The sequence below is a fragment of the Sprattus sprattus genome (genome assembly GCF_963457725.1).
Source record: "Sprattus sprattus genome assembly, chromosome: 3".
Lineage (NCBI taxonomy): Eukaryota > Metazoa > Chordata > Actinopteri > Clupeiformes > Clupeidae > Sprattus > Sprattus sprattus.
The window spans coordinates 41,144,283-41,158,610 of NC_137922.1; the positions used below are offsets into that span (position 1 = coordinate 41,144,283).

At 41.0% G+C, this 14,328-nt stretch overlaps 2 protein-coding genes across 2 annotated transcripts; both read right to left on the reverse strand.

Annotated features, from left to right (window-relative positions):
* Positions 1-1,678: 1,678 nt before the first annotated feature.
* On the reverse strand, positions 1,679-5,044 carry amz2 (archaelysin family metallopeptidase 2; the record flags this gene model as incomplete). The annotated part of the gene is given in 9 exon segments (XM_080835492.1): positions 1,679-1,696; positions 1,900-1,919; positions 1,922-2,074; positions 2,300-2,383; positions 2,718-2,751; positions 2,755-2,846; positions 4,317-4,374; positions 4,378-4,497; positions 4,766-5,044. Coding segments are annotated over 9 exon segments (858 nt in total).
* A 1,767-nt stretch (positions 5,045-6,811) lies between these two features.
* On the reverse strand, positions 6,812-13,103 carry gna13a (guanine nucleotide binding protein (G protein), alpha 13a). The gene is made up of 4 exons (XM_080835149.1): positions 12,815-13,103; positions 11,473-11,699; positions 9,039-9,089; positions 6,812-8,662 (listed from the first exon to the last, which is right to left on the reverse strand). The coding sequence occupies exons 1-4, from the start codon at positions 13,092-13,094 to the stop codon at positions 8,090-8,092; spliced, it is 1,131 nt and encodes a 376-aa protein (XP_080691275.1). The 5' UTR covers positions 13,095-13,103; the 3' UTR covers positions 6,812-8,089.
* Between the last annotated feature and the right edge of the window lie 1,225 nt (positions 13,104-14,328).

Genomic DNA, 14,328 nt, shown 5'->3' on the forward strand with positions numbered 1-14,328 from the left:
TAGTAGTGTAGTGTAGTGTTTTTAACAGTGTAGTTTTTCATTCCCTTCCGTGTTCTCTTCAGCTCGAATTGTATAGTGATTTGAACTGATCCTCAACTCACTCTTAAGACCAGGAACATCTCAGATACATAACCTCATAAACTAAAAGTTTGGCTAATGAAAGTTTGTTCAGTAGCTCAGGAAGGCCCATTTTGACGCATTTTGATATGCCCTAATGTCACCGGTTTGGAATGTTTAGAGTAAGGAAGCATACAAGAAGCACATTACCAAAGCACACTGAACAAAGTTCGTACTCTTTTTAGCACCATCAACACCATTACCAAATACTTCCTACTGGCTGAAGTGTCACATCTTGTAACTTAAAAATACAAGTGTTTCCTGAATGCAATATCTTGCTCCTGGGCCAGGTGTAGCAGGAGCCAAGACGTTTGATCAGAGTATGATCAATCAGTGGCCCAGACCAAATTTCATGACAGTTACAATGATCATGCAATTTCTTGTTAACTGATTTACAGGGTATCAAGAATACTAACAGGGTACTTTGGGAGCATTGCACTACCTGAATGTTTTCTTTGGATAAGAACATTTGTGTTGTTCTTCATTGGTTCGAAAAAGTATGGAGGAGTAATGATGAATGTGTATGTCAATGGTGAAATACCCAGGAACGGCACATTTGATATACAGTCAATGTGATATTTTGTAAGAATTTATTCTATGAATAAAACAAATATGATACATCTTTGTCCCACTGTGATTCATCTTTGTCTAAAACTGTGAAATACATTCTCATTTCACGAAGAGCAAAGCAAAGATTGGCATTAAATGCTGCATTCACATTTGTTTAAAGTTTTTGAAGCCCTTTACCTTAGTGAGCACACTAAACTGATAGGAAACAACCCACCTATGGTATATTCGGTGTACTACTCTAGCATAGTCAAACACCTCAGAAGCCACTGCTTGTATTCCTAAAAGGCCTCTGTCGGTTTGACTGCCTGCTCACCAACACTGCCTCCATCATCATCAACCCACTGCAGCAAGGCCTGTAGTGACAATATAAAGAGAGAAAAGCTCCATGACAACCATTAAGAACCACATAGCCAACATTCTAATCAATTGTATGTATTTCTAGAGTCTAGACATTCTGGAACAGGACGTTTTGTGATCACTGGTTCAAAGACTGACCACCGAGGCAAGTTGTGTTGTGGCAGAAAAAAGCCATGGTAACGACAAATCTTCTGCCATTTTAAGACACTGAAATTCCCAGTTTCCGAGTGAAACATTGGATTTATGTGCATTCAGTGTAGTTTGAAGTCAAGTCAAATGTATTTATAAAGCACATTTAAAAACAACTCACGCTGACCAAAGTGCTGTACAAATAAAATATCAAAACAAATAGAAAAACAGAAACAAAACCCTCAACTAAGCATCTATATTTACATCAAGGAACAGAAACACCACCTTTAGTTGATCAAATATACAAATGATCAACTAAAATAAGGGGTATCCAAATGCTAAGGAATAAAAGTAGGTGTTGAGCCTGAACTTGAAGGAGTAGTAGGTAGAGGGGGCTGATCTTATAGAGAGGGGGATGCTGTTCCACAGTCTAGGGGCTGCAACAGCAAAAGTGCGGTCACCCCTGGATTTAAGTTTAGATTGGGGGACTGCCAGGAACCCTTAATTAGACGACATGAGGGGCCTGTGGTAGAATAAGAGGTTAAGAGGTCTGTGATATAAGACGGAGCCTGCCCGCTAAGGGCTTTAAAAACGAAAAGGAGCACCTTGAAATCAACCCTGAACCATGTTTCATCATGAAATGCACAAAGTTACATGGTGTGAACCAGCTTCCCCAACAAATTATGTTATACAATTATTGAACTCACACAATAAAGCATTACACACCTTGTATCTGTCGGTTATTAAAAGCCAACGCTGGACTGCAGCTTCCACAAGCATATGGGACCGAGGCTTAGAGGGTGGCGGTCTGACTCCTCCAAGTGGTCAGAGCCCTGCATAACACACTGGAGCCACTGGCAGGGCTTCAGGCCAAACATGAGCGCAATCTCATGGCCACAACCTGATGAGTAAATACATTTCAGACTTTAATAAGACCCAGTACATAAAATGACTAAGGCCGAACTAAACTGTTCATTTCCTGAATTATTTTACACAAATCATGTGTGGGATTGACTTTACAAAGAATCCAGCATGTTTATTATTCATGCCAGCATCTCAACTTCAAATGAAGTTCCTGTAATGCAATATGTCAATGTTAATCACCTGGTAAGTACAATGTAAATACAATTGCTCCCTTTCTTAAGTCTACCAGCATAATTATGACAAAAGAAGTTATCATCGTACTTGGCAAAACTAAAAACTCCCATTCCTGTAGCAAAATATAAACCTTCAGTTCTAGCCGAAATAACACTAACATATATTTGATTACAGTCATGTGTTCTGGGGCACCATATATAAACAGTAATCCAGGCTAAAGCCAGAGTGTGTTTCCCCAGCTCAGTTTTATGGATTGGGAAAGCCAGGCTAATTTAGAGTAGGGGCCATGTCAACCGCACACATAATAGAGATCATCATCAACACTGTCCTGAATGCAGTGGCAACCAGACTAAAGGAAATAATCCATCATAAATGAGATTATGGAATTAAAGAAGACGAGTGCGGTAGAGATAGACCACCCGTCTGTCTCTACCCAGCTAGAGTACCTTCAGTGAGGGAGGTCTGTCCAAAGACAAAATTCTAGGACTCTTTGGGGTAGAGGTCAATCATGGTTATGCCTACTATGCAGAAAGCATCTTTAGGCTTCCTCTTGTTCAGAAACCTCAGCAAGTCACCTAGATAAACAGGAAGTGTCAGGTCTCTGTGAAACGGGTTCTTCCTTTAATCTATTGTGCTTCTGTTCTGTAACCCCTAAGAGACAGTTTGAACCAAATAATGAACATAACTTAACCCATTAAAAAAAAAATCACTCAATAGCATTATTTTAACTGACTCAAAAATAAATGGTTTAAATAATAACTCAGTTGTTTTGAGTGTAAATATTTTTGAACATTTGAAATGGATTCCCATGAACCTTTAGCCTGACGATGTCATGCTCATAATTCTAGTCAGAATATGAGTCTGATACGGAACTATTGGGCTGTGATTATGGGGCGTGTTTCAACTAACCAGGGGGAAAAAATGCCTCCGCTCAATTGGATACCTAGAACCAATCAGAGCAACGTAGTATGACCATCTGATATTAAAACTTTAACCTGATCCCGTATGCCGACAAATGCCTTGTTCGCGTTTCTCTGTTCCTCTTTCAAAATGAATGCGCTGTCAATATCTGTTGAGATATGCCTGCTCACGTTACTAATTAGCAGCAGGGATTTGTGGTGTAAGCGTTAGCAATGACCTAACAATAATGGTCTAGAGCGCTTCAGTTAAGACATACAATCCTCGGCAACATTCGTGTTGCACATATACAACTAACCGAGTCAATGTAGACATAAAAAAAAGTCGTGTAGATAGCATAATTTACATAAAATATGCCACTTACAAGCCGGATACGCCGCCATCTTGAGAGGATTTCCAATCTACCGCTTGATCATCTGTCCATCATCGTATAAAAGCGCGCCCTGACAATTTGATTGGTCCGGCTTTATCCGTCCGATGAAACTCTCTCCCAACTAGCTCAGAGCCAGACCAAATCTCCCTGACCAAACATTTTGTGGGCGGGGTTTGGGCTGGTATCCAGGCTAATGAACCTTTGCAAGAACACTGAAATCAATGTAATCATTGTTTACAATGACTCAGTATAAGTGTCAGTATCAGGGTTAACATCAGTTTGTATACGTGTTTACTAATGTCAATTAGGTTGTGTCTTTATGCTGATCTTTGACATGTGGTATGCCATATTCCCACCAGGTATTGTCAAGTATTATCTATCGATGTCCATTTTACACTAAAGTAAGTTTAAGTGTTAGTTTTAAACTTCAAATACAAAGGTGTCATTGATGCAAACTCATGTGCATGCATAGTAGAACAACTAATTTGCATGATAACTCTTTAGGGCTTTTAAGAGTGTAGTCAAGGTAACCATTATGGAGGGGAGGTCCATTGGCCATTGGATGTCACACAGCTATGGCTTTTTATCATAACTGTGCTGTCCATCTTTGTTGTCTCTGCTGATAGCAGTAGATATCGTAGACTGCTTAACATAACTTCTGGTCTAACATACTTTCACTGATCAAACTGAGTTCACTGGCTCAAACTGAGTGCAGTCAGTGTAATCAAGTAAATGAAATAGTCAAGCTGCTCACCACTATAGAGCTGGAGGTTGTGGCTGTAGCTGTTGACCCTATATATACATCCTGTGGACTACACTGTGACAGGAGGCAGTGTCTTTACAACAAGCCCATAGTAGAATGACCCAGAGAGTGCCGCAAGTCCGCAACCATTCCACATACAGGTCTTTGTGAAAACCAGCCTCACCAAAAGATCCTGTATTCAAGTGCAAACAGAGAGAGAGAGAGTAAGCGTGAGAGAGAGAAAGGGCAAGAGAGAGAAAAAGAGATGAAATGTAGTAGATGTAATGTAATCAAGACCTTTACATTACATAATGTGGGAAATAATAAAATGCATAATATACATAGGCATTCATATCAATATCTACATTATAAAGCAACCTACAAATACATTAATATATCATTACTAAAATACCTATTCTTACTACTGACTACAGAGTGAGGGAGGCTGAGGACTCACCAACGGTCTGTATGTAAATAGTATTGTGGCCTTTGCTTGTGAGGCTGCGATACAGATTGCTAAAGAAGCTCTGGAAGTCATGTGATCCCTCTGGGTTTGCGCGGATCCAGTCTGAATCGAAGAGGACGCTGATAGGGCGAAAGAGAACACTGTTCGGACGAAGACCGTCCCCTAAAACCTTCCGTTCTTTCTTAATGTACTGCCAATAGCGCTCAGCCAGGTCACGCCGGCTGGAGACCAGCGGAGCGCGCAGTTTCTCAACGGGATGCTCAATGACCTCCATCGCCTGTTTTAATGGTTTGCACCTGTTGTCGCATGTGACAGGTTTTGCTGTCAATAAAGCCTATATAACAGCACATTTTCCAATTGAAGAGTTCGAAATTATGGCCTACATGTTGGTACTGGGCCAAATTGATTTGGTCCACAAAAAAGCGTCAGTCTCGTGGCTGGCATCAAATGAGCAACAAGCTTGCATCAATGTATTGCCTACACGACCTGTATGATATAGTCTGACAGCCTATAAAAATCTAAGGGATTACTTAAATGCATGCAGACATGACAACTTTGGCAACAATAACATTTCCTTTACTGAAAGCATGGTATTTATGTTAGTTACCTTCTCATGGTATCACCAACCATTCATATTCCCCTACCTTGTTACCGATTGTCACCAAATGGTTCCAACAAAATACTCTGAAACAAATGTGGGTGACATTTAGCGCTGGCTATACTTGTTTCTCGTCCTTGCGACTTCCTGTCACTGCGCTGTGGTGACTCCTCTCCATAAATGTCTGTGTGTGGCAGAAGCCTGCGTACGTTGATTACGTACATGATGTTTTGATGTTAAAACCGCCGACCCCTGTCTTTGGGATGACTAGTACAAGCACTAAATCAGAGAAAAATAGGCAATGCAAAGTAAAGTAATTCATACCAACCAACACTCTCGATTTTCGCGAGAGGCGCCCTAGTAATTGGTAATTTCTCTCGTTAATCTCCGATTTCTGAGACAGAATCAAACTGGTGAATAGTGATACAAATCAAACTTTTTTCTCAGTTGCTGTGTGGGATATGTGTCTGTGTCGTGGTACCTGGCAACCCAACCCAGAAGCAGAGCGAGCATGCGCAAATGGCCTTGCTTGAAATAACGCCTATAGCCAGTATCATTTTTTTTGCACGCAATTCTTCTGTTGACGGTGACGGTTCTAAAGCCAATGGGGACACTAATAAAAGTATTTTAAACAAATATTATGAAAGTTAGCTTACAGTTATTGTGTAGTATTCTGTCAAATGTCGGATGACAAACACGGTGTATTTTATGAATTTTACACATTTCCACAAATGTTATTATTTATCTACAGAGAAGACCCCTAAATATCACTGGTCATGTGAATTGTAGTTGTAAGGAAGCATTTTGGCAGCAATGTGATTGAGATACTGGAAATAACTGATCATGATATAACCTGATTTCATTTTATAACATTTTAGCGCAGGAAAGAAAAAGGAGTTGTTTCTTTTACTTACAAAAACTACATAAAATACAAAGCCTCACATACTGCCCATGACCACAAGCCAAGACACAGAACATGTTCTTTACAAAATAATGCTTGAATGGCAAAAACATGAATGACACACTGCCATATTGTGGAATGCAGAAAGCTACATTAAGGGCTTATAAGCTAAAAGCTGAGGGTAATCTTCTCCGTTCTAGTTACTGATCACAAAAAAACAAATATATATATATATATTCTCTCACATTTTTAATTCTGGCTTCCTCTTGTGGACAACTGTATAAACTGATAGTGCACAGTATTTTTAAGGGAAAGCAATGTAGAAGGTTTGCAGGGCAGTGTCTGTCTACACACCCGCTTGAGAGGCCAAGATCACAGATGTTCCCCTACTGATGGAGAGAAATACCAAAAGAGTGTAGAGAAGAATTTAAATTATCCAGGCTAATGTTCCATTTTGGTATGAAAGCCTTTAATATTACTCTGTGGGTGATAATCAAAAGGACCCAGAGAGAAATGTTTTGACAGACAGTGAGGCAAGGAAATCCTGAGGTGACTGTATCCTGCAATAAACACACATACACACACACTTCACATACAACGGCAAGGTCTGTTTTAGCTTTCCGATAAAGGAATGTTCTGAGACAGCAGCATCCACACATAGTTGTCTTAGACATAGGAAAGACAGAAACCATGACAAAACCAGGTTTTAAATGCTTGTGGGTTAAATATCACAATCTGGGAAAGGCACAATTGAACAGGTCTGAGGATGAAATAAATCTGTACATAGCATATATCTATTAACAAAAGACATTCATTAGCTTTAGCAATTTCGTTCCCTTTTTTCAGCTATGTGATTAAGCAAAACAAGTAGTGGCTAATTGTACTGGTACCTATGTGGCACTTGAGACAGACACATTTGGTCACCATTAAAGTACAGAGAAATAAGCAGGAAAGGAGGCAGAAAGCAACAGAAATATACCCAATGTTATGTTACCCATAAAAAAAGCCTAGCTTGTTCAAGCCACACACAGGCCGTCTCATCAGTCATTAGAACAGTGGAAACAGAGTAGGCACATTAAGTGATCAGGTTAGAACTTCATTAATACATCTAAGTGGTCCGGCGCTAAGCCCTGAGTCAGCACGAGGGCCTTCTTATTCATTTACCATAAAACCAGTGTAAAACACACACAAAAATATTTTAAGTGGAGATTTGTTTGTTTTATTGTGGCGTGCCAATGCCAGGTGTGGTTATGCAAAGCCAAAATGTATTTTCGGGGTTTAAATTTAACGGGACAGCTTCTGTGTGGGACTACCACGACATCACTGACAAAATAAAATGCAATTTTGCATAATTTAATCACAAGTAAAGGCTTGATGGTAAAAGCTTCATTTGGCTTCTTAAGCTATATTGCTCTCCCTGGATCATCATGTGGTTGATTATGTTGACTCTAATGGGAAGCTGTATATTGGAGAGGTTGTCTGTTATTAAAATCATATTTTGAAATAAATGATTGTGATGGAGTGTATGATTTAAGGCTTGGAGGTTATTTACATTATTTGGAGGTGGGGCTCAATAGGGCATAACTAATTAAGGCTGGCCTCTATTTGAAGTTTTTCAAACTATTAAAACACAAGAAGACACCAGACTGAATCACTATATCTACCAGCACAGAACTGTGCTTGGAAGCCTCTTGTTTACATTTGACCATATTGAAACATGTACTACGTTATACCAATCAGATTATTCAGCCCACTGAATCTCTTTGAAGGACATTGATCTAACAACATAAAAATCCAATTAAAAAGTCCTTGCACAACACTTATTGCAACATGAGCTGCTTTAGGTTGTCGTGCAAGATGGTGTCCTTAACGTCACGAAAGACCAGCCGAATGTTCTCCGTGTTGATGGCGGTGGTAAAGTGGTGGTAGAGCGGCTTCTGCTGCTGGTCTCGGCGCTTGTTCCTGAAGCACTCCACTAGGAACTTCTGCACATCAGGCAGGTCGTGAGGCTCGCCTTCGTAATCAGGGAAATAGTCCTGGATAGACACCGTCTTAACCTTCTCCTCAAGCAAGTCTGTCTTATTAAGAAAAAGGATGATGGAGACTTTGGCGAACACACGATTGTTGGCAATGGTCTCGAAGATGTTGAGCGACTCCATGAGCCGGTTGGTCTGCCGGTCCTCCATCAGCACCTGGTCATACTCGCTGGACGAGACGAGGAAGAGGATGGAGGTGACGCTGTCGAAGCACTCGAACCACCGCCGCCGCTCTGAGCGCTGGCCACCCACGTCCACCATTTTGAAAGGCACTTTCTTGATCTCAAAGTCGTACTCATGGATGCCTTTGGTGGGTTTGCGGGCCAGAAGGATGTCCTGCTTGGTGGGCAGATATTCCTGGCCGGGGAACATTGAGAAACTACATTTCAAAGTACACTTTTTCCCCCACACACAGTTTCCGGCAAAAGGTAAAGGAGCAGATACAATACGTGCCCTCAGGGCACTATGCACCCAGTTCAAACATGTAAAACTATGTAAAGAGGAAGGCTGCGCTCAGCTCAACTGAACTGACAGTCCATTTAATCAAGCTGGAAAATGTGGCAGGTGTAGGATTTGTATATTATGACATCATCGCCTGGATTTAAATAGTCAAGAATGGCACAGCAACCTTTGAGCCTGCTAAAGCTCTGCTTCATGTATGTGTGCAATACTGTAACAGGCGGAAGAGAAAAAGCTGAACTGATTCATTGTATATAATTGAGATGTGACTTACCGGCTCTCCAAGTTTATCCAAATCGTCCAAGAAATATTTCACAGATTCACCCTGTAAGACAAAAAGTAGATCTGTAAATTCATAATGAACATCTCCATTTGAACTAAAATAGCCCTACAGCATTGTGTCTTTGAAGAAAGGTCGTGATTCGTTTCAGTTCAGTCAGTGACTATCCTTATAGCACGTCTTTGTGAGGCCAACTATGAATGTATGCTCCCCCCAAGGTTAACAGTTAAAGCATAAACCTCAACACTTTAAGCTCTCCAAAACATTTTCTGTTGCAGAAACCTGGGTAAACTAAACAAAACTGTGTCTAACTCAACAGACCAGTTGGCCCACCACATATTACACTTACATTTACAATTAGTCATTAAGCAGACGCTTTTGTCCAAAGCGACATACAAGGAAGAAATATTACACAAGGATGTCACAAATGTCCATATCGGACTGGAGCGCCTGACCGCTGCCTTTTGGTATGGCACTTTGGCACAGGGCACACTCAACAGCAAAATCTCAGTGAACTCTAAAAGAGAGTGTTTAGGAGTGGGATGTTTCCCTCATTCCACCCAAGACTGGCTGGGCCCTCTGTAGAAAGGCCTGATTTGTCAGCCAGTTGTGTCTGAACAAGCAAAGACCTACATCTGTGAAGGGATCTCATTACACTAACAACCACAGCTAGACAAGTAACTGCGTGCCATGAATTTCATTCCATCTGTGAAATCTCTCTCTCTCTCTCTCTCTCTCTCTCTCATATGTGTAACGTCAACATCACATTATATGTATAATAAATTATCCATTGGGCAGAAATTGGGAGAAGTTAGAGTCAAAAGAAAAAGATGTCTGCAGTGAAAGCGAACAACCAGCTTCAGAGCAAACGATTTCAGTTCTGTTGAAATCACCCGACATGGCAAGCACCTATTAGGCACAAGCACACAAACAAAGACTCTGCTGAAAGCCACCACTCAAATATGCTAAAGGACAGACCATCTCAAATAACAGCCTTTGTACTCCTGGGGCAGAGGAACTACTAGAATATGACATCTGAGTGGAAAGCTGCAGGTAGACTGGTGAGACTAGCTGTACTCTTCATGAGATGTGAGGACAGTTACAGTTTGACTCACAGTAAACACTGGTCTGAGATCTCTGGTCTTCATAATATTCTTTGTGGGCCACAGTACGTGTGGAAAGTTTCACTGTAGTTTTTGTGCGGTAGGGTGGAGATTTAAAAAAAAAAAAAAAAAAAGGCCCTGACCATGGGCAACAAGTTTAATCTTGAAGTAAATCAATGCCATTGCAATGCCACTTTGTTCGCTGTGGCATAACAAAAAAACGTTCTGCCGACTGCTGAAAGATTTAGCAAATCTGGTGCTTAGTTGCTGTCGAGTTGAAAATATAAGTCATGTCAGTACAGTGCAGCTGTTTTGCCCACTCCCTCTCTTTCTCTCTCTCTCTCTCTCTCTCTCTCTCTCTCTCTCTCTCTCTCTCTCTCTGACCCTCAGCACACAGAGGGAGAGAGGACTAAACAACGACAAGCCGTTTAACTCGCAGATCAACATTCCTGCGCCACTCACACAACCAGCGCCATCCCAGTAATCTCGCTAAATCTAAAGGGGGAAATGTAGACCTTGTGTTCAGAAGAGAACCGCTGTGCAACTCTCAGGCAAAAGACAAAATGAAACTGAAACAAGAGCACATGGAGATAGAGATGTGAGAAAAATTACAGAGAAAAGGGACAGGATATGGCGGCTGCTCCTCGGCAGGTAAGAACGTGAACAAAACCGAAGCGAAAAACCTAACTTGACAGGGTTCAGTTTCCACCAGGCAGTGGACGACTACAGCTGAAACTGCTGAGGAACAAAACAAGCAAGCAAACAGCCCTGACCCCGCTATAATTACATAATCTAATCAGTCTATACAAATGAAGATTTAGAGTAATTGTAGTAGCGACCGTAAAACATTTATGCCAAAGACTGGCCTTGTAGTGAAGAAATATCCCTTCATTAGGACTTCAGGCCTGACACGTGATCCATTATTTGAATATAATGCCTGCAGCTTTTGCCCATACTTCCTATGTGTTGGCCACTGCTCACCTCACCTATGATATTTACAGTGCCTTTGTGTTTTGTTGTTGCACTTATGTCTTTGGTACAGACACATAAAGCCAGTTTAATGGGGTGCCTGAAAATGAAAGCATGGTGAATTGCTGAGCACTTCCCTAAAATATCTCCACAAAAATTTTAATGCCAATCACAATGTGATGTGATGTATTCAATAATTAATTAAATTAATTCATTAAATAAATAAAAGTTTCTGGGGAGTCAACAGGTCCGAAAGTGGCATATATGGACTTTCTGCCTGAACTCCTTCAGGAAGTTTCTGAACTCAAAGAGAATGTAAACACACTGAAGTGGAGAACATTTCCATCAGTCCTCACCAACTGGAATTCCCGCCGCCGATCGTAAGCATTCTGGATTCCACTGTCATTCCACAGTGCGCGTATGGAAGGCAGATAGTGGTTGAACACCTTGGTCTCCACCATTCCTAGAGTCATCATGCTGGAGCGCGTGTCAAAGCCCATCATGGTCTCTCCATGCACCTGATTATCAGGGTCTCCCCAGGGGATGTGTAGCTTTTCTCGGGCGTCCACCAACACACGCACACCTAAGGTGGGACACACAGACAAAAAAAGAAATACAGCCACTGGTAAGAAACACATTTCACTACACTAAAGTAAAGGAAAAGCAAAAGATGTAAATGATCTGAACTTCCTGCCTGGGTATCATCTGAAAATGACAGTTAGAAAACACACACAGAGCAATGTGTGACAAGCGTGTGTTACTGGGGAGGTGATAATATGACAGATTAAACGAGAGCAAAGTCTTTGTGCATGCTGAAAAGGGCCTACTAGGTCAATACACTTAAACATGTAACATGAGGCACCCTACCCAGGATGTAAACAATTTTTCCTTAAGTGTTTTCTCCATTTCCACCTAAATCGCTACTATCATTCCAAATGACAAATGTCACTCTGTGATAAAAGTTTCATAGAGACAGAAGGAAGCGGATTCTAGTCAATCCGAGGTCAATAATAGCCCTCTAGAATTCGCTTCATTTTGGCAAAGAGCCTGAAATATGCTTCTGAAGATCAAGTGTGATAGTAACTCCGGCCAAGAATACAGAACATTTGTTCAAGTAGCCTAACTGTGCAAAATCAAAGGTCAGAGCGGAAGCAAGGGTTAATAGCTGACTTTCCACACACAAGAGTTCCTCTCAGAAAAATTATCTCAAACTTGGTTTACACAATACCGGCGGGAGAGAGTGCATTTAGGGAAACAAGTTTTTGCACTGAACAGAGACGTAAAGATTTGAGCAATAAACATCTAAATCGCTTCTAGGTTGGTTTTGAAATCACTGAACAAAAACAGTGAATACGAGCAACCTCCTCTTTGTTATCAGGTAACCCAACAAACGAAATCATGACAGCGTGTTGCCAAAATACCATGGGCGTTTCTCGCAGAAATGGGATGACTTCGATTCTGTACCTTGTTCAGAAATGTTCAGTAGTCAGATTAGTCATCTTTAATCAAATTGATGTCTTATACTACCCACTCCTGAAAAACGGTTGGAGTGGCGTTAGCAAGCTTTACTACTTCAGCCTCGTCAAACTGTCGACCAAAACTACAGTGGCTACATCTAATTTCAGTGCAAGCGTAAACAAAACACAAAACCGAATACATTTCAGTACCATCCAAAGTAAGCATTTCAATGCTATCTACCTTTGATAACATTACTGTAAATTGTAGCCCGGAACTCCTCTCTGGCCCGCTGATCGAAGTCCTCCCCATGAATTATGCGCATTTGCTTGAGGAAAGTTGACTTGCCACTTTCACCCGCGCCGAGTAATAGTATCTTCACCAGTCGTTTCACATAGGTCTTATCGCGTGATATACCTTTATCAATCTCCTTGGATTTTCTAAGTTGTTCGGCCTCGGTGCTTCCTAAAAGACAATTAGTGAAACAAACTAACGAAGACCGGGGCGGCAGGAAATCCGCCATCTTTGTAACAACTTCATGGATACATTACACAGGGGAGGGTTGGTCTGCGCGTTCCCGAATGTGACCGTGCGGCGGAAACTGTGAGAAACTGAAAGTCAACTAAATAGTCGATTCATCATATTATTAAGCATTAATCGATTTAACGTTATAACACTTTTTTTTTTCTCTAGGACCTTGCTAAATCTCGCCATCTGCTAGTATGTAGTCTGTTGATCAATCTGTTTAAAACAGCTATGCTGGTTTGATGTGTGGACTGTAAAACGAATGACAGTTTTGGTTGAACTACCACCAATGGCATTGATGAAACTAGGTCTTCTTAGGCATTGAGAACATTCAATGCTGTAGAATATATTTAATTGATATACCCTATATTGTTAGTAGGCTTGCCGATAGGTGATTTTGATGAAGCCTTGAGTAAGATATGCCAAAGGTCACAACTTTGAAGGAGCCAATGAAAACAACAACGGACAAAGCTGGTTGTCATTTCTGAAATGGATGAACAATCCACAATTGGTGTAAAAATGCCTAAAATATTCACTAGACTCAAAGCCCTGAAGTAGCCCAGGATGTTGCGCTCTGCATCTTGCCTGCTGTAATTTGTGAATCCATCCAGTGGGCAGCAGCATTTAACTGCAAGGTAGAAATGGATTGCATGCAGCATCCTGTCTTAAATGTTTCTGAATTGAAGCATGTCAGTCATCTGCTGTATAATTAAAACTGCCAGAGGAAGGAATAGCTTATAAATTAGATGAATTGACTTGAGTTATCTTGTCTTGCTATTTTCTTCCAAATGCACCAAGCAATGCAGTGCGTCGAAAGAAGTAAATGTCTCATGGAGCCCTCTTTTGTGAACACCAAATGAAACAAATGTTTATCAAGGTAATGTTTATTTTTATTCAGTGAAATTAGCATAATTGTTAGTAATTGTTTCATTTTTTTATATAATGATAGTGGTTTCCATCAGAGATTTTCCAAGCATATCACCTTTTCATCCTCGTACTTTACTGTACTTTCTTCTTGGGACCTAAATGGACAAATCCCTTGCCGAAATATCCTCAGACGACTCAACATTGCCCCCTATCGAATTCATAACACTACTGCGTTAGCATCTCTGAACCGATTTCAGGTTGCTGTGACAGGTTCACATTCGATTGGCGGAGATGTCTATCCACGGCATGTTTACCAGTGCCTAACGGCAATTGCGTGCAGATAGTGTTTGGGACCTACGCGTTCT

Bases quoted from the DNA above. Each gene is read 5' to 3' on its own strand.
- gna13a (XM_080835149.1), bottom strand. From the start codon at position 13,094: ATGGCGGATTTCCTGCCGCCCCGGTCTTCGTTAGTTTGTTTCACTAAT. The intron at 11,700-12,814 runs GTAGATAGCATT...GTCCCACCTTAG, and splicing joins TTACAGTAATGTTATCAAAG to GTGTGCGTGTGTTGGTGGAC. The intron at 9,090-11,472 runs GTGAGGACTGAT...TTTGTCTTACAG, and splicing joins GGCGGCGGGAATTCCAGTTG to GGTGAATCTGTGAAATATTT.